At 31.4% G+C, this 27,070-nt stretch overlaps 2 protein-coding genes across 11 annotated transcripts; one reads left to right on the top strand and one right to left on the bottom strand.

Annotated features, from left to right (window-relative positions):
- Positions 1-351: 351 nt before the first annotated feature.
- Iml1 (GATOR complex protein Iml1) lies at positions 352-23,931 on the top strand. 10 transcript variants are annotated; one of them, XM_085205448.1, is made up of 27 exons: positions 352-614; positions 730-867; positions 1,553-1,722; positions 2,288-2,554; positions 2,640-2,782; positions 3,203-3,390; positions 3,870-4,347; positions 4,729-4,874; positions 5,116-5,313; positions 5,637-5,777; positions 6,395-6,520; positions 7,544-7,558; positions 8,615-8,832; positions 9,173-9,381; positions 9,688-9,862; positions 10,044-10,241; positions 11,588-11,662; positions 14,243-14,286; positions 14,645-14,716; positions 15,159-15,357; positions 15,740-15,845; positions 16,009-16,230; positions 19,088-19,248; positions 19,614-19,782; positions 20,664-20,895; positions 23,269-23,368; positions 23,686-23,931. In XM_085205448.1, the coding sequence occupies exons 1-27, from the start codon at positions 572-574 to the stop codon at positions 23,887-23,889; spliced, it is 4,437 nt and encodes a 1,478-aa protein (XP_085061574.1). In that variant the 5' UTR covers positions 352-571; the 3' UTR covers positions 23,890-23,931. The 10 variants fall into 10 exon arrangements, with proteins under 10 accessions (XP_085061574.1, XP_085061572.1, XP_085061570.1 ...); XM_085205446.1 differs by lacking the exon at positions 14,243-14,286 and adding an exon at positions 13,424-13,506; XM_085205444.1 differs by lacking the exon at positions 14,243-14,286 and adding an exon at positions 13,421-13,506.
- Positions 23,932-24,301: 370 nt separating this feature from the next.
- Positions 24,302-26,758, bottom strand: Drice (Death related ICE-like caspase). The gene has a single exon (XM_085205455.1). It carries the CDS (start codon positions 26,567-26,569, stop codon positions 25,688-25,690), a length of 882 nt encoding a protein of 293 aa, XP_085061581.1. The 5' UTR covers positions 26,570-26,758; the 3' UTR covers positions 24,302-25,687.
- Positions 26,759-27,070: the final 312 nt, after the last annotated feature.

The following is a 27,070-nucleotide window of genomic DNA, read 5'->3' as shown; positions in this document are numbered from 1 at the left end:
TTAGAGGCATTTAAATTTAGAGACTTGATTTTTTTGATGCCCAATAATTTAATTTTTAATTCCTGGTGATAAAATTTATTTTATTACTCATACATTTACGAGATTACGGCTATGAAAGCAAATATAATAAAAAAGCAAAATAACTCGCATTCGTTTGAAAAATGTAAAATGTTGTCAACATCTTTACTTAAACTTTAAACCTTATTGTGCCAATACATGAACTATAAAAAAAATTTAAAATTTTAATAAATGCAACAAATAAAAAACATTGATGCTTACTCGATGTTAAAAAATAGACAATACGTTGGCTTGATTCGATGCATATGATACATCGACTGTTTTTAACTTTTTAACACATCAATGTATATCGTCCACTCCTAGCTAGGACTAAATCTTTATGTCAAATTAATGTTTTTTATTTACGGTACAGTTTTGGATGGTTTTGGATTCAAGTATCTTTTAAACAAAAAAGTAGTCTAGTATTTTTTATGCAATGATATTATTAAACATTAAGATATAATTATGTGAATACAAATATCTGGGCTCAGTACGGTTTTTTTATAATCTAAATATGAAGTCTTTTAAATTAATTGTTCATCAATCTAGTTTTAGCAGTAAGTAATATTAATAAATACTTATATCATTAATTTATTAAATAAATTATTTATAAATATTTATCATTGACATTTTTATGTAATTTCATCATGACTGTTAATAATATTATTTTAGCGGAGGACCTCATTATAAATCTTAAAGATTATCCAGGGCTGAAAGAAAAAGATATAGTAGAAATTTACCACCCAGAAAATGATTATCCGCGACTACTCTTACAAGTTACAAAAGTAGATGCTCCGGGGCGAGGAAGAGGTACTTATACATAATATATATTTTCCTTATTGCTGCAATTATATTGACATTTATTACAAAAATTCTTATAATTGACTCGGAGAGCTTGATATTGATTCTTATATATTTATATTTTCCATTTAAATTACTCATTGTTTTTTCTTGCTTTGGTCTGATGTTGCAAATTATCAAATGACTTGACCTAAAAAATGGTAACTGGCCTTAGGAGATAAACATACATTCTTTTTATTATAATCATAGATTTTCTTATACAACCATTTAAAGATATGCAATCCCATAGTGTATTATTTTGTTCTATCTCATAAGGTAGCAAATATATTATGTTTTTTTACAATATCATATAGCATATCTTTGATATCACCAATTTTTTTTGCTTCATGTTGTATGTTGCTCATAGAAGGGTAGGCAGGTTGCCAGTTTAATGTAATATACAATATGCATGTACAGTTTGACATTTAAAAATTCCTCTCAAATCATTCTGTCTTAATCAATAGATTTTAAAGATATACATTCTCATATTTGTAAGAACTTACTTAATTATATACTTTGTGGATAATAAACATCTTAACAAAATAAATAAATATAGTGTAAACATAAACTGCATTTGCATTTGCAGTATATGTTATTTATTTTAAATTTTTTGCATTTAATTATATTTAACATGTTTTGTTACATATTTATACAGATACAATCAGTGTAGAACAAAGCATAGCTACTACATTCCAGCTACGGACATTTGCTGATGTTTATGTCAATATTGTGAATGTGGCAGATGTAGCTCTAGATTCTGTGGAACTGACATTTAAAGATCAATATTTAGGCAGATCTGAAATGTGGAGACTGAAGAATCATTTAGTAAGATACTATATATATTTAAGTACATTGAATCAAAATTATATTAGGTAATAAATATTAATATAAATATTTATTTTTTCTTGTTAGTCTCAGGCTGTATCTGTGTCTTCCTCCTATACAACATAGGGGCCACAGTGGCACAAAGTGAGACTGTAAAATGGACTGAGTGTGAGTGGGTTTGATCCCCACTAGATTATGAAATATTTATTCAAATTTATATTTTTATTTCTTCGCTGTGGTGTCGAGGCAAAGCGCGGCGTTAAGTTCCGCCCCTCAACACGTAATGTCTCCAGAATTCGGTGGATAGTGGGGAAAGAACTGTTTTGACACAAGGTTAACTCAACCTACCCTGCTATGTGCGGGATACAGCGTGAAGCTGATCCCTACACTCTCTACTCTCTTCCCAATTCTCTGATGTTTGAGTGGTAGGAATCACTCTTCTTACCGTAAGGAGGAAACGAATATAATATAGGTATTGCAAACTGAACCCACAACTGTTGTGTTTAAGGATATACAGAATCCCAAAGCACAATACTCTGATTAATCATATTGTGTAATTTCTTAGGTAAGCACATGTGTATATCTTAACAAGAAGATTGAATATTGTGGTGGTGCAGTAAGATGTCAGGTATATGAGATGTGGTCACAAGGTGATAGAGTGGCCTGTGGCGTAATTACAGAGGACACGAAAATTGTATTTAGGTCTTCCACTTCCATGGTGTATCTTTTCATACAAATGTCTTCAGAAATGTGGGATTTTGATATACATGGTGACTTATATTTTGAAAAGGCAGTCAATGGCTTTCTTGCTGATCTCTTTGCTAAATGGAAGGTAACGAAAAAAGTGAAAAACGTGAAAAATTATATTTTTTTGCGGTTTTCAAAACCAATTTTATAGTTTATATCATATTTAACAGAAAAATGGCAGTAATCATGAAGTGACAATTGTACTTTTCTCAAGAACATTCTACAAAGCAAAAACTTTAGAAGAATTTCCACAACATATGAAGGAGTGCCTACAAAAAGATTATAGAGGGAGGTTCTATGAAGATTTTTACAGGTTATTATTGTATCCTTTATCTGTGTAACCATTAATCCGTAGAGTTGAATTTCTTTTGCATTTTTCTCTCTGTTTTGCTTCACGCGTAGTTGATATGATAATCCGTGGTGAGCGACGAAATTAAACTGCGCTTTAGCATTTAGAACTTAAATAATTCATTTCCCCTTCTGGGAAACAAATCTACAACCGTCGCGTCTACAGCCCGAAGATGTGTTTAAACAGCCTTATTACATTGATAACATGTGATTATATATGTAATATTTATGTATAATTAATATTTATTAAAACATATCATTCTTGGTTATTATTAATCATTGTCTTAAATAAACTAATCAACAGTAAAACAAATAACAATTTTATATATAATATGGTCATAATATTATACTGATTGTTTAAATATATATTGTATTTATTATATAGGGTGGCAGTTCAAAATGAGAGATATGAAGACTGGTCAAATGTCTTATTGCAATTGAGAAGACTATTTACTGATTATCAAAAGATTGTTTTACAATATCATGAGAGACCAAATATGGAGATACCAACAGCTATCAATTCCACTGCGGCTCAGGGGAACTTTCTTGAAGTGCTTAATATGAGTTTGAATGGTATGTATGTGTTAGATCTTATTAGAGATAATAATTATTTATTTTTATATTAAGAATTTAACCAATTTAATGTGTGGATTTATTATCAATTGCATATCATATGGAGAAATTACTAGTGTGAGCAACTTTTGAGTTTCTCGTTGGCTCCTCTTAGCAGAGATGTTTTGAGCCGGTGATAGTTTTAAGTGCACTCACCGCTTCAAAAATATTTGCAAAAATCAAGTTCAATAAAAAATATTTTGAATTGACCATTTTTCATATTATATCTAACATTGATATTAGGTTGGTAGAAGCTTAATTTTATATGAGAGCAATAACAATATATTATTGATTGATTTCTTTCCTTAAGGTATCGAGTTTATAGATTACAGACTGAAATGACAGTGGTTGTGGGTTTGATTCTTAGTACTCAGTACTTACTTATAAGATATTATTCATTGTTTATCTGGTGGCTCATAAAATATATCACAAACTTTCAGTGTTTGAGAAGCATTATCTAGACAGATGTTTTGACCGTACTGGCCAACTAAGCGTGGTTATTACACCTGGAGTAGGAGTTTTCGAAGTTGACAGAGAATTGACCAATGTCACAAAGCAAAGAATCATCGATAACGGCGTGGGAAGTGATCTCGTATGTGTGGGAGAACAACCTTTGCACGCAGTACCACTTCTAAAGTTTCATAATAAAGATAGCAATTTAAACTCCATAGACGATTACTCTATGCCTCATTGGATTAATTTATCGTTTTATTCGACAAATAAAAAGGTTGCATATTCAAATTTTATACCAAGAATCAAATTGCCGCCGAGGAAAAGCCAGGAGCCATTGAAGAAAATGTACGAAGATGAGTACAAGGGGAAATTGTTGAAAGAGGACGATTATATGCACAATTCTATATTTGATTACGATGCGTACGATGCGCAAGTGTTTCAATTACCGCCGGCACATAGTACTTGGTAATTTTTCAATTTTATTATACATTTTAAACTGTTATACTAAGGACAGAAATCACAGTTTCTAACAGGCACGATTTCGAATCCCGCTACGTTCAAATTTTTATTCCTTTTTCTAAAATATCTTTCCGTCTTCAGTGTCGAAATGTTGAATATATACATTAAATAGCATACTCTCTTGCCAAATGATTATTCTTAGTAATAATCTTCGATTGGTGGAAAATTGTAAACATTTGAACATAAATAAGTTGTAACAAATGTGTGAACAATTTAACAACGGACGTAGCTTGATAAGGATGAATGGCTTAGTAGCTATAGTGGCTTAACGATTTCAGAGGCGTGGGTTCGAGTTTTTAAAATTTATGCTATGTATAATTTTTTCAGTGTGCAAAGAGTATCTCGTACGAAGAAAACTTCGGTGGCCGGCTTAGAAAGTAGAAGAAGTCCACCCACATCTGCCATACATCATAGAAAAATGTCAGATCCCGACATCCATCATAGCCTCGGCTCCGATATATTAACAAGTTGTAGTAAGTTTAAGTACTTTTGAAGAACTATGAGTAGTATGAGTATTCCTTTAGTTTCACGTTATATTCCACACAGCAGAGTAGGCAGAGGGAATCTAGTGAACTCACTACGTAATCCCCTGTACTCAGATTGCACTAGATACTCTCACTTTGATATACACATATAGAAGTATAATATGTATAAATACATGATATACATTAAATACCTTAAATGATTTTTATTTTTTATTTTAATTAATTTCAGCAAAGTACAATGGTAACGAGGCCTCGTGTGATGCCACAGATTCTCCCACGTCCATTAACCGGCTGTCGCCGCGTAGTTCAGTATCGAACAAGCCCGTGAAGAGGACCGGGAGGGCCCTTATCAATCCCTTCGACCCTTCACATGTTACGGTTAAATTAACTAGTAATAGACGACGCTGGACACATATATTTCCTAAAGGTATATAATTGCATATTGTTTTTCTATTATCGTTATTTTGTTATCATTTTTGCAGTTAAAGTTTTGATTTGGAAGTTTCTGCTAATGCGGTAATAGGTGTGACTTCGATTCCCATTCACAATAAGGCTACATAAGATTATTTTATGATGCATGAAAACTGCGCCGAATGGCCTACGTGTTTAATGCGCCGTATCAAATTATACTATATGTTCGGAGTAGTGCATGAGACTTATGATTGATATTTAAATATTAAAATATTTTTTGTGTGTGGTAGATTTGTTTATGCTATATTCATCAAAATATGTATTGTAATTTCATATAAGGTCCAACGGGAGTGTTAATTCAACAACATCACTACCAAGCGCGTCCCGCCGGAGAACCCACTTCGAGAACAGACCGCGAAAATAATATGAATAAGGAGAATGGCTCTATAAATAACAATCATTCTGTATATCAAGTGGATGGTAAGTTTTTTTAATTACTAAATTTAGTTATGTAGTTTTCACAGTGTTTTTAATGGCTGAAGCATAATTCTTCTTAACAGCGTTACACTTATATTATTTTAAATTGTATTTATTCACGAATATAATTATGCTAAGTATGTAATTTTTTATATCTCTTTTAAAGATGTTTTGTGAGCTTAGTTCCCTTTCGGGGAAATTAATTATATTCTTTGCTCTGCTCTAATAATAGAAATTTCGACGTTGACCACTGTCACTCAACAAATAGTATTACAAATTTGGAGTGCAGAAAACAGAGTATCTTGCCACTATGTTCTCTATCTTTATTTATACCCTGCATATAACTAAAAAGGGAGAGCAAGATTCTTTAATATCTTCACATTGTAGTCCGCACATAGCAAGGTAGGTTGGGAAACTTATGATAAGACACTCCATTTCCTTCCGCCGAATTCGTGAGGCATTGCGGATTCAGTTGCAGAACGCCGCGGCGTTTTGACTCGTTACCAGAGAGAGGAAATGAAAGTAGAAAATATTTAATTAAATATTTTAGGGGGGTTAGGGGAATTCCCCTAGTGGGCGGCGATACCAAGTGATAAGATGCTCTAGCATATATTTTCTAGGTAACATGATGAGTCGCAAGCGTATGATCAGCGCTTCGGGTACGGCGCCCGCCACCAATAACGCGTCGCTCGCGCTGCTGTGGGGCGCCACTGGCGAACAGGAGTGGACGCCCGCGCTCACCACAGGTTAGTACCGTTACTTATTTGTATATCTTTAAATTATAAGATAAAAGATTTGTTTATTTTTCTCTATGCAATAATTCTATTTCTCTAAATCTTTCAAATTTTTCTATTATGTAATGTAATATTTATTGTTGTCTCTCAACTCAGTTCAATCAGTTCATTTATCTACGTGCTATATTTCAATTTTTAATTATTTATAACAATTTACAGTTTTCTTAATTAAATTTGAAAGAAATTAAATATAAAAGAACGTGTATATAACAGTGTTTCTTATTTCCAATATTTAAAAGAATGAAGAATGTCTTAAATGACGTAGCCTAGCGAAGAAAATATCCAAAGCTATTTAGACTATAACAACCAAAAGTAATGAAATAAAAAATATTTGTTAAAAATTCTATTTCATTTAAAGTATTATATTTTATATTCTAATATTTCTCTAATTATCTTTTTTAAACACTTAATTTCCGTTATTATTGACTGTTAGCATACATAAATTGATATCATTTTACTGTTATTAACATTTTAAAGTGCTATTCTACACTAAGGATAAAAAATATTTTAAGCAAATGTTTAAAAAATAGAACGGGACACGGTAAAAGGAAAAATTATATAATTATTTCTATAAATATTTTTCATCCTACCGTGTATAATTGTAAAAGTATATAAAAAAGGGTAAAACCGTGTAAAAGTTATATTACGCCTCAAGTCATCACCGTCATCCATATTGTTAATAAACGCTGTATACATAATATATGTTTAACATTTTAAGGTGTTATTCTACCCTTAAGAAAGAAAAAGAATACTTGCTTAGAAAACTCATAAAAATATGAACGTAGCGTGATTTGAACCCGCGCCTCTTGGAAACCATTGGAGGAACCAAAAGGCGCTGGTTTGTGTGTTAAATATTGTTATTTATATTTTTATTCGTTTCCTAAATAAGTATTATGCTATATATATCATTTCTAATGTTCCATGACACCGTCGCATTGAAACCGTCAAATCGTTCGGATCGAATGCGGCCCAAAGCGAACCGAGCCATAGGTTTGATATCCCATTCATTGGATTTGCATCAAGTAGCAACCTGCGATACCTTTCTATATTATTATTATTATTTATTAAATATACATTTCATCATGGCGCAGTGGTACCAACTTGTGACTGTTGAACAAACGCGACGATTGAGGATTCGATTCCCACTCGGGGATTGTAATATTAATTATTTTAATTTCTTTGCTCTAGTAACAAGTGAACAAAGTAAAGCGCGGGGTTGAGTTCCGCTACTCAATACGTAATGTCTCGATAATTTGGCGAAAACTGAGGAATTTAGTGTATTAACACTAGGTTGTCTTTGCTTATCCTGCAATATGTCCGCATATTGCAGGATAACAACGTAAAGCTAATATAATAATAATAATATACACCTACCTATATAATATATAACTATTTAATTTTGGTACACTTTGGAGGGTTGTTCCGTTACGCTTCGTAGATTTCTGTAGCAAATCCAATATTATGCTTTATTAAACAAATTGGCCTACTCACTACCAATTTGGCTAATTTGTTTGTCAGCAAAAGGTCACAAGTGTCATTTTCAAATATTTTAATTTATTGTCAATGTAGGTAGACATCATTTTCTTAATATTTATTAACTACTTATTGACTTGTGGCCATGTTAAAAAAAATTATGTACCTAACCTAAACATGTGCTTACAACCACGTGCTAATATTATTTTTTATATGAATGATTAGTAAACTATTTTATATTTTGTAATCATAATAGTGCATGAAATTCTAATAACTAACACTGTAGGATGAATTAAACGAACGCTTTGGGCCTTATTTCGGCAGCATTCGATATATGTTATAACGTCATCAGCTTTATTTATTAATTTAAGTCACAAGTATTGATTAATTTATAATTTAAACTAATCAATGGTTACACATCGATCGACAATATATCATCTTCATTCCTAAACATATTTTCGATTGTAAGCCTATATTTTCTATCTACAGTATGCTATAGTTATTTCTTGTTGCTTTATGACCATTAATTATTAAAAAAAATGTTAAAAATAAATATTTCATTAATACATTCAGGAGTGGATTGGAAATCTTTAACAATACCGGCTTGTCTCCCAATAACGACCGACTATTTCCCTGACAAGAGGTCTCTTCAAAATGACTATCTCGTATCGGACTACAACTTGTTGCCAGACGATGTAAATGCTGATTTTGCGCAAAATAGAGCTATATATAAGGAGCCGTTGACGACGATGGAAGTTTTTAAGGAATTGGTCTCTCAAAGATTGGCTCAGGTGAGATATATTGTTATGATAATAAGATATTTGAGTAGAATCACGGTATTGGACTATATATTTTTGGATGTGTGAATGAGATGATGTTTGTTCAAACCATTGAAGAATTTGAATTACATCTAGCATATAGATAGTTTATGGTTTCTGAATAACCAATTATTTAACATTAATTAGTCAATTTAATTTTATAGATATTGTGAAAAATTGTTCTCGCTGAACTTATAATTTTTTGTTCTAATTAAAGTTAAATGTCATTTATAATATTTTTTCCACATATTTTATAAGGTCACATATTGCTTCTAAAATAAAACAATATTCGTTACAAACAAAAAAATTACAGGGTTTCCAACTAATAGTGGGTGTGAATGAAAGTGAAGTTATAGAGTCCCACTGTCCCGCAACACACGCGCCTCCCCCTTCTAAAGTAGCGCCGCAAAGCAGTACGCCTTCCAACGCGCCCGCCAAACGATACTTGCTATCAATTGGCAGGATATTCCATAAACTAACGTTGATTGGATCTACCATTACTGTCACAAGATATAGGCCGAGGTAAGAGTGCTATTTCATTTCGTTTCCTTGATCTAAAGTATCGCTGCTAAGTCTTGTCAACGCGTCCGCTTAACGTTATTTACTGATTATTGCAAGATATTATATAAACTAACGTTTATTGAATTTACCATTACAGCCACTAGGCATAGTTTATTTATTAAAAGAAAATAATAGTATAATAATATCGTATACAACTAGATACTTACAGCAAATAAAAAACCGAAATATTATGCTTACCATATATTTTTTACGATACATACGATCTTATTATAAAGTAATAAAAAAGCTTTTTTTTTTTTATTTTAGGCATCCATACCCCCCATTTAATATCCACTACAGGTATCGCTTCCACGCGCCATACCACGACACGTACGAGGTGTCATGGGTGTCTTTCACTACGGAGAAATTGGAAAATTACAATTGGAATTACATGGATCATTACATTTGTACGCGAGGTGACACTGATTTTTCTCTAGTTGAGGTAAATATTTTGTATTTATGTACGTTATAAATATTAATTATAATATTAATAATTATTATTGGGAATGCATTTTTTTCTTTTAATAACTATTGGGAATGAATTTATTCGTTCTGGTAACAAGACAACGAGCAGCGTTGAGTGCCACACAAATAAACTATATTTTATACGTTGATTATTCCAGGCACTCAAATACTGGCGTTTTCGAACTCTACTTCTGCCGTTATCGAACCCTGCTACCAAAACGATACTAGAAGACGACGCCACCCACTGCGACATATACCCGACACCCACTCGCCAGGACCTCGACAATCTCACTGAAGGATTCCTTAAAATGACTGAATCATATTTCAATAAAGTCAAAAGACCTAATAAGCAGAGGGTAAGTATAAGGCTAGAAAAAAATGAATAAAAAAATCTGGCCATGTCTTATATATAAAGCTAATATGATACTTTAATAATGTAAATATTTAAAAAATCTACAACTGTATTTAGTTCTAACAAGTAGTTAGCATGAATTTTGCACTTCAATGTAAAAATAAATTAATTTCACTGCATGATTGTGTGTAAGTGCACCGAGTAGTAATAATCAGGGATGTTACGGATCTGGATACGGATATAAGAGGAATATTTTATCAAATTCGGTTAAGGACATCATGTTATATGATGTCCGGATTATACGTTAGTTTCTGATAATTTCGGTTACAGGTATATTATTTTTTTGAAAAATTTATTAAATATTAAATAAATAAATTTAATAATTATTAAACTTATTATAATTAAATACAATCAGATTATGATTGTGACAGTTTGTGATATTTGTTGCTTAATTTTGTCTAGTAACAAAAAATCTTCCTACTTGTTACTAAGCTGGATCAGCTCGGCTAGGCAAAATCGAAAATACTTTTTAATTAGATTCTTTATATGCATATTTGAAATTATCCTTATAGATTAATTTAATGATTCGATTGGATTTAGTTAAGGTTATGGATATTTTTTATATCGGATATCCGATAGTTTCGGTTCCGCTTGCAGAGCTTCGTAACATCCCTGATAATAATAGAGTATACATATAGACATGCAGATTTTAGTTCCTCTATTAACACACGATCAACTCAAACACGAAATTTTAGTTATTTTTTTTTAAATATGGCAGGATGGCACGAATGCATAATTACCTTTTTTAAAACAAAGTGATTGAATTATTTTATGCCACACATGAAATGTTGTCTGCACGTATGTATGTGTTTTTATATTATTATTTATTTGCTCCCTTTTGTCACTTGTACAATTTCTTGTTTGAGTGTTGCATGGTCGAATTTTTCAAATTTTTGTTTAAATAATTCTATAAAAATGTGTCAACAACTTTAATTGCTACAAAAATATTGATATATTGAAAAAGATTATTCTATTAAGTTTAAAACATTTTATGATATCAAACAAACACTAATACGCCTCGATATTTTGGGCTCTCATATAGTACTTTGACTGTCCTATGAAACGGAGGCAACAAAAATAAACCTCAGCCCTGCAACTTGTGCATAGGATTTGGAAATAAAACTAAATTACATCTTAAAATCTTAAAAAAAAAGGAATGTCTAATAACTCTTGATTTTCAATATAAAAAACATACAAAAGAGTCAAAAAGATCTCTGGGGCCGGCCGAGGGGGGGCAATAGGGGTCACAGCTCGGGGGTCTCGGGGTCGCTTAGGTGAAGACTGCTGCAGGTGGCGGGCGGCGCTGCGACGGAGGCGCTCACGAGGCGGCGCCACTCCACGTCGAACGTCAGTCGGCACGCGCAGGTATACGCCCTATCGCTACCAACTTAAGGTCGATATTCGTGTCTCTGGTCTAGATTAATGAAACAGTCTATTTGTAGTAGTTAGTTCATATTATATAATAAATATATGGATGAAAAATGCATAGTAACAACAAAATGCTGTATAAGTAGTATATGACAGTAAGCGTTTGTTATCAGGATCTCTTCTATGTGCTTTTGCTTAAATTATTTTTGTTTGATTTTAGGATAATATACTTTATACAGCTATAGATTTTTTATATAGAAGCATAAAGTGTAATTACGCTAACAGATAAAGCCTTATTAATGTATACTACACAGACCAGAGACGCAAGAGCTAGTAAGCTTAGGCGCGTTTTTTATTATTATTAACGCAGCATTGCGTTTTAAAGCTTCCTTTTCCTTTTTGTATCCACAGTTAATGAAGAATCAGTTTTTAGCAGCAGGTGAAAATAACGAAAATATAGTTTTTTTTTTCTTTGCCTATCATATCAATTATAGTTATGATTTAGCAAAGAATAAATTTCCAGGCTCAATTAATTGGCTTCACATTTGAAAGGATTTATATTCGAGTATTTTTCAGCTACACACTTGTATATCGTTTATTTCCTGTAAATACTTCATTTTTATTAGTATGTTTTGTATAAAATTATTCTGAACTTTGAAAAATTCATGCGACTCATTAACAAGTCATCTTGTTAATTGTTTTAATATACAATATAATTGTTATAAAAAATTGATAATAATGAATTAATCTGTATTTATGAAGGCGTAATCAAGCTGCTTTAATTTGTATTATCAATATTATGATACCAATAAAAACGATGTCGTTTTAATAATTGACTAAATAACTAGTAAAGAATTAGTTTGGAATCTGACTATAACTAGAGCTTTATTTTAACTAATAATAAATAATACCTGTAATTTGTTTGTTCGTTGATTTCAAATAATTATTAATATAATGTCACTCAATTATTTACTATGAAGTAGTAGAGCACTTTGAGTGTACCATTCTCATAATAACCGATGGCTTCTCATACAATAACTTAAATCTAATGTAGAGTCGAATGTTCCGCGTACATACAGCACTGCTTATAAACTATACAAAGAAATGCACGAAATGCTGTTACACTGTATTTACGTTGGTTGGCTTCTTATATTATTTAGTGATTGAGTTTTGCGAGTAATATAAAAATAACTGTTTTTCAATTACTTAAGTATGTTTTTATTTGTTATTTCATATGCATATAAATTTTAAATTCGTTCCTTCAAAGAAAACGTAAGAGTTTATGAGAAACAGTTATTTTTGTTAAACGTTACATTAGTTCTATGACCTAATGACGATATTTGTATTTTGTATATCGATTCTATTAACCGGAAGTATACCCAGTAATTTTAACAGGTATTGTTCTGTTTTATATGTCACAAGAATTTTATATATTGCTCTTTAAATATCCCCTTATGCTCTTTAAGATCCCGCACACAGCAGGGTAGACAGAGAAAACCTAGTGTTAAGACCCTCCGTTTCCCATTTTGACACCCGTTTGAAAGACATTTTTTGTGTAAGATAAAAAAAATTAGCTTACATGTAACTGCAAAACAAATAATTTCATTGTATGAGCGATATACAGATTACCGACATAATTATATTTAGTATTTAGATTTTTGTTTTTTAAATATCTAGTGCCTTGCGTATACTTCCGAAGTGTGATAGTAGTATTGTAAATCATTACGTAGTTTTATAACATAATCGTGCGTGCAGCAGGGCGGAGTGTCCAGCTCTCCGTTCAGAGAGCGCCTCGGCAGCACGCGGCTCCCTGACCGCCCGCGGCTTCGGATCGAAGCTATGTCAGTACCGTTTATACATTGACACTATACAGGGGTTCATAAAGTTTTGCAGAATCTATATTCTGAAATACACAGTAGTATAATAAACGAGGCCGACAGATTTTGTTTTTAATGTAAACTTATTTAATCATCTTTATGTTAATTGTACACTTCCATTAATATTGTTATGTTTGGCCTCGAGTATTGTGACGAAAACAAAATCTTTTTTTTTATAACACAGGGGGTTCTTACTATATGTTAATCAAATAATTTCTAGTTATTATAAACAGAACTATTTGTTTAGCATAGTTAATTGCCTTTTATAGCCAGTATATCAAACACACAAGCTTTAGCTATTATTGAATCTTGGAAGTCATCTTTATTTCAGCAGGCGGTATTAGGGTTTTGGTTGAGTTGCTTTTCGGCATGGCGTGGCGCTTTCGTAGTTCCTTCACCTTTAGAGCTTACACAACTGTATTCATATTGTCATTGCGTTATCGCTTACGTACTATTTATTTTTCTTGTCCTTCGTGAGCTTTTTTTGTTTTAATTATTTAGCTTTATATTTTGCACTATAGGTACTTTCTAGACTCTAGTAACTTTTTAATTTCCAACAATATGATAAAAATAATCCATTTGTTTTGATGTTGATATTTAAGATTTATTAAAATTTCTATATTTATTTTTCTAATAGCTTGTTCCATATTATTTATTATAAATGCTTGTTATCTTATCCTTACTGAATGTTTCATTGCAGCAAGTTTCACCTACTAAGTCACTAAATTCTAGCCAAGGGACCAAGTAAGTACGCTGTCGGCTTTCATCATTCATCTAACATATCCTAAAGTAACTGACGCTCATTGTGTAAATATTGGATGCAATTACTTTTTTTTTAATATATAATTAATGCTTACACGTGTCAAGGATCTGGTCAATATTATTTAACAACTAGCTCAGTTATTTTTCTTAATAATCTTGTACTATAGACTACCTACATATTATAGTACATACTATAGTATACCTTTACTTTTCATTACCAATTTTCTTTGCTTGTGGTGCTTTCATAATTTTTCTATTGAAACTACACAACACACTCATATTCATGTTCCTTTCGATATATAATAAATATTATCTAATTTTCCTATATATATTTTTTCAGAAATGCAGCTAAAACTGTTTTAGAACGGTCACAGTCACAATCTGGCGAATGCGATGATGCTTATGATGATGGGTAAGTAAATGAAAATAATTATTTTATAACAAAATTTAATGTACAAATTATCTATATATATAAAATCGAAAGGTCACTCACTCATCGCGAAATCTCAGAAACTACATGTGCTAGGAATCTCGAATTTTGCATAGGAGTTGTTTATGGGACGTAGGTGCTCGCTAAGACGGGAATTTGCAATATTCGACTTCTAAGGGGTTGTTTTTGGGGTTGAAAGTTTGTATGAAACTTGGTTACTACAAATGCTAGGAGTCTCAAATTTTGCATGGACGTCACTTATAGGACGTAGGTACTCATGGAGACAGAAATTAATAATAACGTAGTTCACGCAGGCGAAGCCGCGGACGGGCCGCTAGTAAATGATATAACTACAGACAGTTTGTTCGTAGTCTTTCATATTAAAATTATTTATATAAATGTTATATTTTGTAATTAATTGCAGCGTTATAGAACCCAAATTAAAAGCAAATGCCACGTTAACAGAGGTCATAGAACGTATGCGTCACTCCAGCCTGGGTGTAGGCTTCTTACAACAGACAGTCAGTCTACCTTCACACACATTTGTATCGATCTACGCCATACACTGGTTACAGGCTAATATGGAAAATATGACATATGAGAAAGCAACTAATATTATGGCGGTATGAACTTTACTTCTTGTCCAACCTAGTAGAAAATTTATAATTACCTATAATAATGTATTTTGTAAATACATAATTGTAATGTGAAATTCTAAAAAGTAAAAGATGCTAATGAAAGAAAGAAATGCATTTTGAAGTGAGATTTAAGGTGTAATGATAAATAATATAATTACGGTACAGTCAATGTGTCGTGATCACCTTGATGTTAGGCTACCCAAACATTTGCGCATTGTACACTGAAAAATAAAATAAAAGTAAGATAAATTCCAAAATGAAATTTGCGCAGCGATCTACAACTAACTTTAACGCGACCACGACTCATCGGCCGTACTGTATGTATGTATATATGACAATTGTCATTGATTACTTTTGGTCTTTTTAGAAACTTCTCCAAGAAAAAATGATTTGCCATGCATCTGGTGATGCTTTAAAACGTTACATCGTTGGTTACTACATGTTTCACTTACTCCCCCAGAAAAAAGAAAAAGGTTACTATTTTCTTAGTCAAACTTTATTTGTTCCTTGTAAATATTTAGTAAAATATTATTTTTATATCAAGCTATTAAATTCAATATATTGATATTTTTTTAATGTAGTAGTATTTAAAGTGTAAAGAAACTAACCTAGTTGCATCTTAAAACGTTATTTCAGAACTAGTTGATTACGTAAAGCCGTTAGGTGATCTACAGAGCTTTGAAAACGAATGGATGGAAGTTGAAGTCTTAGGACCGAGATCACCTTTATTGACTTCAGAAAATACCATAGGGGCCATCGATATTTCTGGAAGTAGTCCCGCGACAGACGATTCCGGAATGCCAGCTTTCTTGTGTGACAATATAGATCCTAATTATTTACAGCTTGGCAGCGATGATTGTAAGTACTCTTTAAAGGCAGTTCCCTTCTTTTGTACAGTAGAGTATAATGTTAGTCTGTCAAGACCACTTTTTAAAAAAAAATTGGAGGTATCCAGCTGAAGTTCTAAAATATCCAAGTCTACAGTCACTTGCCATTGTATAAAATTCGTTGCGTCATCAAAATTTATTCGATAGCGTTTGTTAACCTATAATAATTATGAAATTTGGGAAAAAGTGAGTGAGAACTGGCAGTACAAATAAAGGAGAAAATAAAAAAAAAAATAATTTACATCACACAAAAAAAAAACAAATTTGTACAGTTTAAGCTTGTCAACTTTTACAAGTTAAGGTAAATGTACGGGAGTTCGGCAGTTTAAGGCTCTCATAACTTTAAACTATTGTAAATACATTATTAAAGGTTATATTAATTTGCAAATTTTAGTGTGATCAAAGTGGGTCTTTTGGCAGTAATTTAATGTGTGAATTATGCGGTTTAACTTAACCTTAATTTTTATATTAATTTATTTGTGGACCTCTAATTTGAACCCTACTTCGTGATAAAATTTAGCTCTGTTTCTAACTTCGTGAGTTTGTGTCCCCTATTTCGGGTCACAAGTTTTTACCTCGCGAGTGAGGTTTTATAATAAAAAAAATTAACACCTTTATTGGTTTTGATTGTAAAGAATTTGTAAATAAAAAAAAATAGGTAGATCAGCTTAACGACATTAAAACTTTTATAAAAAAAAATCAAATCAAATTAAATCATCTTCACGCTGTATCCCGCACACAGCAGGATAGGCCTAGCTAGGTAGGTAGGTAGATAGGTAGGAACCTAGTGTTTTTAAAACACTCCGTTCCCCATTTTCTGCGGAATTCCGGAGTCTCAGCATGTTAAGTGGCACAACTCAACGTCGCGCTTTGCATGAAATATAAATTTAAATAAATATTTTCTATTTTCTATACTATTCCTATTTTCATCTCCTGGAGTGGGGATCGAACCCACAACCAGTCGGTTTTACAGTCACACTTTGTACTCCTGCGCCACGAGTAGCCCCAACTTTAATAATTTACAAATTATATAAGCTCAGTTTTAAAAAAACTACATTTTTGAACTTTTATATATTTTTTTTATAAAAAATATATAAAAAAACTCAAAATTCAAGTTAAATTTTTTGAAGCTAGGTATGCCAGTTTATAGAACTATATATTTTCGCAACCAGTTTGTACGGCGTTTTGTGTTTAGTAGGTATATATTATATTCTTGAAAAATTCTTGAAAAAATAAAAAGATCTTTATTTAGACTTATAACAAGATTAAGATAAACACTATTAACAAAGACAAAGAAGTCAATTTGCTGATTTTACGTAGATTTATTTGTCACGAAGTTAGAGAAAATAATGAAATGTAGGGGATCTTATTTCGTGTTACTGATTTTAGTAACTTCCGCAGTTCTGTTTATTCAGTATTTTTTACATTATGTAAAGTAATCATTAACTACCACGTATATTCGATAAAATACACAAAAATAAATTATAAAGGTTGATTAAAAAATAAAATTACATTGGCAGTACCTATACGAATTTAGCTTAAAATTACCAATTCAGGTTACCTTTAAAATAGTAATATAGAAATTTAAGTAGACAAAACATATACCGAATTTCGATCACGAGAAACTTTAATAAATACAGTAACTGATTTTAAGCTTTAAATTTAAATTATCTTAGTTATAACATAAATATAAATTTATTAAAAAGTATCTAAGATTTCCCTAATTCGGTAGTAACACGAAATAGCGGACACTCGATAAATAAAATGTCTGCTATTTCGTGAATCGATTTATTGGAATTTTAAAAGAATTTTATGCTTCCATCTATTATTTTTTTTCAATAAAATGTTTTTTTATAGAATACAAAAAAGCATATATTCAATGTTTTATTCGAATAACTTACCTTTGTCTTTCTACAACCTTAAGAAATTCTTACGCTAGTCTTACGGTCGCAAGCATCGCAGACACGTTACAGTGCAGTTTGTAGCCAACTCTGCGTTTAAAATGTCGCTATACTCTCAATTTTATCATTAAAATATTGTTACTTAGTTTTTAGACAGTTGAAAGTATAAAGATTATATACCAATATATAGTTTCCGTAAATAATACTTAAATTGCTTATTATTTTTGCCAGAAGCAAAACTCACGAAACCACGTACTATCACGAAGTTACCGTCACTTACCTTACTTCTTGTTGATCTGCGATCATGATATTGGTACGGAACTCTTGTTAGGCAAATTTGACTCTCATTTAACTATAGCGTTTTTTATTATTAGTTAACAACACCTAAATAAAAGCAAAATATTAGCATTTTTAAAAACGTAAATTGGACAAGGACATACTAGCAACCTTTAAGTGATGTAAAAAAAGTACTTAATGTACGATAAGAATCAAAGTAATCATACTAAAATTACTTTCTTATATTCTATTAAAGCTTTGCGTGTGACTTTGAACCTGCTGTTAAGTTCACTTGAAGGTTATAAGTTATTTTAAAAGACCTAGTAATGTCCTTTAGACATACTAAATTAAATATTTTTTCATGTGAAGTACTTATTGAAGAATGGTTAGGAAAAAAAACAAGAATTGAATAGGTACATGTTGAAAAATATTTTATTTGGTATTTTATCTAAAACTTTTATTTAAATTAGTTTACATGTCTCATGACCCCACAAATTTCAAATTAATAAAAAGATTATGATTTTATTATAGTTTATTTTTCATAAGTCTGGTTATTTCAAATTTGTTATTTTAATGTAATATATGATTTGAAATAAAAATATTCTGCTGATTCATGCTTCATCATTAAATAAATTTTTACGTTATTTGCAGTGCCATTATATAAAAATACTCATTTGGATATCGATGTCAATAACAAGAGTGACCGTATAGAGTGGGGCCACGCTCGCTACCAAGCTACCTTCAGGCCGGACCAGGCGTACGAAATGTGTATACAATGGGCCATTGCTAGTGGGAACATTGTTTCGGAATTGGTATTTGTTTTACACTTTTAGCATGATTTAACTTAGTAAATTTTTAGTGTTTTCCTATTATGTATCATATTCAAAGTAGAATTGAAAAAACATATAGAAACTAGAATGTCAACAATAATAATCGTTTTATGTTTATGCTGTTTTTTATAAAATTGAAACAAATTTATCAAAATCAACAGTTAATTTTGTTATAATATATAACTTGTACTTAACAATCACACGATAAGACAGGACAAGAAAGACTGACATTTACTCTTACAGGAGTTCTTCCAATCCCATAAGCATTCAGAAAACTAATACAAACTAAATCTGTGGATTTTCTACATGTTTTACATGCATAAAAAAATATGTTTTTCTATTAATAGATAGTAGGCTGGGCACGCAAAGCTCAAAGCTGCCGTCTACAGATGGTGCCAATACCCGCTGATCCGCTCGCTTTGCCTTTCACTGTTAAATCTGATCCACTAAGAGGGCCCATATATGTACCACTCAATGAGGAACCACTGTTGAGAGGGAAAATGGCGTTGTTTGAAGGTAAGTTTTGTATGAATGTATTTGTATTTAAAGAAGTATGAAAATATTAAATCAGTTTGTCACATTATCCCGCATAGAGCAAGGAAACACCATGGTTAGTGCCGTTGCCTGAGGCGCGTGATCGCGCACTTGATCCCCGTTATTTAAGTATTTATTATCAATTATCAGCTTCACGCCGTATCCCGCACACAGCAGGGTAGGCAGAGCGAACCCAGTGTTAAGACACTCCGTTCCCCACTTTCTGCCGAATTCTGGAGACATTGCGTGTTGAGGGGCAGAACTCAACGCTGCAATGCCTATTATTTAAAGTAGCGCTCGCAAGTATTCATAAGTACAATAAAGATTTATTACATGAGTACATTACTCTGTATTGATTATATTTTCTTTGAAATGGCTGCTTCAACATGAAATATATTAGTCACGTTAGAAATTTATCAAGAAATTACTTTAATATATCTAGGTCAAGATAATTTCCATTTTCGTGGTATAAGCATTTGAGTACCTTCTTATCGTGTTGCTTTTATTGGCCCTAAGTTGTCCTTGTGAAGTGTTTAGTTCTTGAAACTTCAAATACTTAAACCTAATCCTTAAAGCATTGAGTACCTAATGTATATATTTTTTTACTATATACTTTAATTACTTTTATAAAAAATCTTGATATAATGTATACTATATATTTCAACAATTATTATAAAAAAATCAATTCTATTATAAAAAATAGTACTACAACAATAAGGATTTTTTGACTTTCTGTAAAAATTTATATCCTTTGAATTATATCAGGCTCTTACTTATAATTGGTCTCCTTAAATATAAGAACTATTCACTTGTATATTTATATGTAAACTACCAACCTAAAAACGATATTTCTTTCAAACCAGGATTTCCAGAGGACACATGGCTCGAGCGTCTTTTCCTATTCCAAGAGGCTATAGTCGGTCGTTTCGGTTTCATCAAATGTACTGTAGAAAGTACTTCCCACGCCGCGGGTGTGGGCGACCATTTATACGTGCACGTTACTGGGAACATGTTTATATTGATACCGACTACTGTGAAGGCTGAACAAAGAGGGTTACGGGCGAAGCCGGTTAATAAACCTGTTAATGCTAGCAGGTAAGTCAATTTTGATGTGGTAAAGCGAATATTGGTTATGTTTTTAGCTTCACGCTTTATCCCACATACGGCAGGATAGGCAGAGGGAACCTAATATCTAGACACTCCCTTCTCCAATTACCGTCGATTTTTCGAGACATTGCGCATTGAGTTTTGTCTTGTTACCAGAGCGAGGAAAAATATTAAAATACTAACTTCTCCGAGTGGGAATGGTACCTTCTCCTTTTTTCAAATACACTCATATGCCTGTAGTGTTGAACCTGCACCTCCTTATACGTGTACAATATTGGAACATGTTTCCAATATTGTACCAGCAGATAAATCAATTTCAAAGCACACGGCAGACATAGGTTTATTGATAAACCTATAAATTAATAGTAATTCATGGCTTATAATCAAGCCATGTCTAATTTCACTACTAACCATCGATATTTAGTTAAATTTTAAAGAATCCGACTGACTTCGCTTGATATTTTATTTATACGACGTAATTTTGGTTCACTTCCGTTAAGTTTTCTTAAAAATATTTGTCATAATTAGCACTTTTTTAATGAATAAACGCGGAGTGAACGAGTGTTGAATCAACTTATATTCATGTCCTGGTTATAATGCAACTACATTTCTGCTGTTCTCAATTGCCGTAATAAAACCGTTTAAAAAACGGAATGTTGAATCAACAAGGTTTACATGTGCACTCATCTTCAAAATCTTTGTCTTTCTACTTTTTACTAGAAAAGTGTGTCTGCATAAGGAAAAAGTTGAGATTACATTTGGGAAAAATGTCAAAAACAGTATTAAAAGAGTTTTATTAACTAGTAAGGAAAGAAATACAAAAAAAGACATACTTACAAAATATTATTGAGCCAAAGTGTGCATTCCAAAAAAGGCAAAGAAAAGTTAGAGACAAATCACTCCATTCACATATCGCACATTTGAACATTGATATTTTTGGGGAGCATTGCGCAGCGTATTTTAATGCCGCGTATTTAGAACAGTATCTATAAAAGCTCACACTTTTAAATATAACAATTCTAACGACATATCAATAAATATAGAGAAACTGTTCATAAATAAAAGCTTTTAATGACAGATAAGCACTCATTTTGTCATATCGAATATGAAATTTAACTATTCAATCTTGAATTCTCATGTCTATTAGACTAATATACATTGGCAAAAGTATTAGAAAGATATAATGTAAAATGTTATAGGTATGTTTAATTGACCTATACGCTATTATTTCCATTTTTTTTATTTTTACATAACATTGAAAGTGTGGTAAGTATTTCAACACATTTTGATAAATTACTCACGCCATATATTAAAAGCCTTTTTCCTCGTTGAGTCACGAATTCAATGTGATAATTAGTTAGCCGTAGATAAAAAAAAACAATATTGTTTTATTTATTTAAATTACTCTCTACTCTGACTATTTCATGTTGTCTTACTGCCTTATTTTCCTAAGTCTGATAATGCGCGATTTGTATACAACTGGAAAGATATTTACAACGATACTTAATCCTTAAATGTATATATTTTTTTCCTATAAATTTAGGTTCATTGGTCGATGTATACGAAACACGACTGGACGGTATCCGTTACAGCCGTTCAACGAACTCTGTAAAGGTCTATCGACTTCCCAAAAGTCATTAATAATATGAGTAGAAACGAGCAGACAACATAAATGCGATGCATAATTACATATAATACTTAAATATACCTGATGAAGTGATGAGTCACTATTTTTTTTTGATTGATACATTATTTAAGGTCCATCTATAAGTAGGGTACTTAGGTGAAATATAAAAGCTTCCTATGATATTGTTTAATCTGTGTGTGTTAAAAATTGCTGAATTCGCACATAATGACTGTTTTCTGATATATTACTTGATGATATATACGAGTAACAAAAAATACCCATATATACCTACTTGTACTTGGAGGCCAGTCGTTGCGCAGTGGCACAAAGTGTGACAGTAAACGGGACTGACTGGTTGGGGGTTCGATCCCCACTCGAAGAAATTAAATATTTATTTATATTTCCATTTCTTCAGTCTGGTGTCCAGGCAAAGCGCAGGTTTGAATTTAATATTTTAAGACAATTAAAAAATGTTCAAATATGTAAAACAGCCGTGAGCCGTCTTCGAACGGGTAATTTAACCTTTAACTATCGATCATATTTAAAACAAAGTTTCAGAATATGTACACTTAAGTATCTAGATTATAACGAATTCTGGACTAGAACATTTATGATGGACGCAAAAGATCGTGCAAAGTGGAGTAGGTTAAGTAGGAAGGCAGACCCCGGTAATAGCCGGGATTAATGCCAGGAAGAAGAAGAAGAACATTTATGATGAAAATATTTTGTTACAGATATCCTGTGCCGTTTGAAGCAGCGCCAAGTCCTCACGAAGGTTACATAACGCGACACGTCAGCGGGAAAAATAAAGATGACTACGATAATAGTCGACGAGTATTTATTATTTATTTATTATAAAAGAATAAAACGCTCATTTTGGCCCTTTGCAGGAAAAAATTGTCACACACCAAATTAACTATAGATGCTGCAAATAAAACACACATAAGTCTTTTATTTATAAATTTAATAAACATATTCTATTAAATATTGTTCTATTACAAAAGTAATGACAAACAATGACCAGTACGGTCATTTTTACATTGCGGTTGAAAAAACAAATCAGACTTTATATTAATATACATTATATGTGATAGTATAGAAATTATGCAGTTTTTCTTATCTAAATAATAATAAAATAAATTTGGTTACAGATGGGCTTCCTATGGTCATGGAATCATATGATATCAAAGAAATGGAAGTGGTCACAAACCCCAGCGACGGGAGACGAAGGTTTTCAGATGAGAATGTTACGCGATTTCAAACACTTTTGTGCAAATCACGAACAGAGATTGAGTCAATTCTGGGATCAATGTTGGGAAATAAGAGAGAAAGCAAATGGAATAAAATGTTTTTAATATACATATTCTCTAAGGTGTTAATAAATGTTTTATAGAAAATTATCTTGATTAATTTTTTTCAGAGATTTAAGTCTTTACATTACTTCATTTATAAGAAACAATAATCAGCTTCACGCTGTATCCCGCAGCACACAGCAGGGTAGGCCGAGGGAACCTAGCGTACACTCCGTCACTCCATCTCGATACTACAGTGAAGAAATGGAAATATAAATTTAAATAAATATTTCATCTCCTTAACTGGGGGTTGAACCCACAACCAGTCGATTTTAGTCACATTTTGTGCCCCTGCACCAAAATGGCCTCAAAGAAACAATAATAAAATTAATATATCAATATTTTTATATGTTGTACTTATGATTCATAAAAATGTCTTTGAAGGCTTTGAAGGTGCTCATAAATAAAATACAAGTTTAACTGAAATTATTTATTGCTTAGACAAAATACAAAAACATATGTGAAAAATGTCTTTTCGTGTGTATCAGAAAAGCCATAAAGATTCTTCAAATTCCTTTTGAAATACTAAATCAAGAACACTATATTATGTTATGTCTTTCCAAGGCACAATTTCGACAGGACAAATATAAAATATACCTATTAACATCACTTTCTATCCTTACCATATTCTAAAATCAGTCGGTACACTATCACATCAATCCACTATCAAATGGCAAATAGAGAATTAGGCTGATTGTACAATGGCAAAACTTATTTAAAATGGCAATGCATCAATTATCCTGCTTACAATACTATGAATAAACAAAAAATATTTTAAATGAAAGACTTACCAGATTAATTGCATATATTTTAGTATAATATATTTTTGGAATCCTAATGTTTTGAACACTACAGTAGTTTGTTGTCACTAGGACTACCCAGGACTACTGCAGTACTGCAAAAGGTTTCAAAAATATATATTGTTTAAATATGCACAATTAAAATAATTAAAAAAGTTTCATTTAAAATGTATAAAAATAGCAAAAACCAAATTTCTTAAAGTATACTTTTTATTTTATTCTTGCACAAGACCTCACTAGGACTTACTTATAATTAAGGTTAACAAATTCTTACTTATCTTCTCCACCACTAAAAACTTCAAGCACACACTTCAAGGACATCACTGCATTTAAAGAAAGGTATAAAATGAGTATTAATTTTGATATACATATCTTTTTGCTTAAAATGATATGTGATATTGTAAACATACAATACAGTTTAAATATTTGGGCAATTTGAATCCTTTAGATGTATAGAATAATATCAATTCTAATTGATCCTATTGTATAAAATTTACATTTAGTAATTTCCAATTACATAATAATCTATCTTAAAAAATGTACTTAAATATACATATTTAACTGGATACATTTAACCATTACTCTTTTGTGCATGTTTAAAAATGGCAGTAATTTTAAGTACCTATCAGTTCTAACTTAATTAACCTTAGTATTTTATTTCAAGGTATATTATGAATTTTACAACAATTATTTGAGCACAAAAATATAAAAAATAGCACATAGTGATTCTAAGAGAATACATTCATACCATATGATATGGTAAAAATATTATACAAAATAATTAAATTCAAAATAAATTTAACTTTTTAGTGCATTTTAAATTCAATGTCATATAAACTTTTTAGTATTAAAAAGCAAAAATATTAAGAGTCTACAAAATCCAGTAAACACAAATTACTTTATAAATAATCAAGTTTAGAAATTGAAACTGCGATAAAATATTACACTATCAAGTATAACACTTAGTATTAAAAAGTAACAATTTAGTTATTTTTGGTAATTCATTGTTTCTTATTAAATATAAGTAATCTTGTAAGCATTGTATTAGTACAGGGTACTTGCTTCTGCTGGTGCATAGTTAACATATCTGGAGTATTTGACTCATAATCAAGTGCTACTTTTTGAGTTACAAAAGTTAACAAGGTCAGGATATCTCTTTCAGTACCTGAGTAGCGTAACTCCTCACAGAGAGCTTGCATAAACCAAGATCCACGTGTTGTGTTCCTCCAAGAGTAATAACCAGGAACTGTTGAAAACACTATCAAGAAATCAGCGTGAATTGGAATTCTATAAGATGAACTAGAGCCATCTGTTTCTGTTCTGCTAGATAATGTTATTCCTCCATCCAATTTATCACCTTGACAAGCTTGAATAAAGAAAAGCTTTGGTTTTCCAGCTAGAGTAGGACATTTATCAGCAGTAAAATAATACCAGAGGGTGTCAGGTTTATAATGTGTATCTTTTGCATACAGCATACCCATTTCTCCATGGCTCAATACTGCCATGAGCAAACAATCATTTTCAGTATGATCCATTTCAGCCACTTGCTGCAAGTACCTGTTAACATCTTCAAATTTCAAATTATTGAGTATTGTTACACGAAATCCCAAAGACTTTAATACTTTTGATAAATTGTCACAGTCCACATTAGTTCCTGTGCGGGACTTTAAGTTGTGTATATCAAAATGCTCATGGTTAAATATAACTGCGATACCACGATTTTTATGGTTCATATTGTAATATGGAGCGTTTCTATCCACAGGCATTTTAGCATAGTGACGAATCGAAGAAGATTCATGACTTCCCCACGCGTCGCCTTCATCACCACCGCCGTTAGGTCTTTGTTCTGTTTCACCATTGTCTTGCTCATTTACTTCAGACATGTTTATAGTTTTATACTTTAAATTATTTAGTATGAAATTTAAGGTATTATCGAGTTGTTGTTAACTTATAATTATTCAGCACAGTGAAGGAATGTACAAAACAAGCACGAGATTTGGAATGTGGGTAACAAGAAGATTGAAAATCACCACGGAAAGCTTCAATCACAGACTAAATTTGAAAATATAAATTAGCAACTAACAGTAATAAATCGACTATAGATGACAATGTTAAAATCGATTTTTTTCCGATTTTGCGTATAACGGAATTTTGCTGCTTGTTGGAAACAATTTTGCATGATATCTTAAAAATATTACCGTAATTTTTGAAATTTAACGTTTTTTTTGCAGAAATATATTACTAGGAAATATACTACTTTAATTTTATCATAATACAATTACAATCACAATTTACAATAATAAGTGCAACATTTTTTAATTTTTTGTATGGTAACTTAGATTATATTAACATTCTGGCGGCAATTTAAAATCAAATACTTTATG

This window comes from Heliconius melpomene, chromosome 20, assembly GCF_056956725.1.
Source record: "Heliconius melpomene rosina isolate 202511_hmr_F chromosome 20, ASM5695672v1, whole genome shotgun sequence".
NCBI lineage: Eukaryota > Metazoa > Arthropoda > Insecta > Lepidoptera > Nymphalidae > Heliconius > Heliconius melpomene.
Note: the sequence above shows the minus strand (reverse complement) of the source record. Positions and strands in the feature narration are given on the sequence as shown.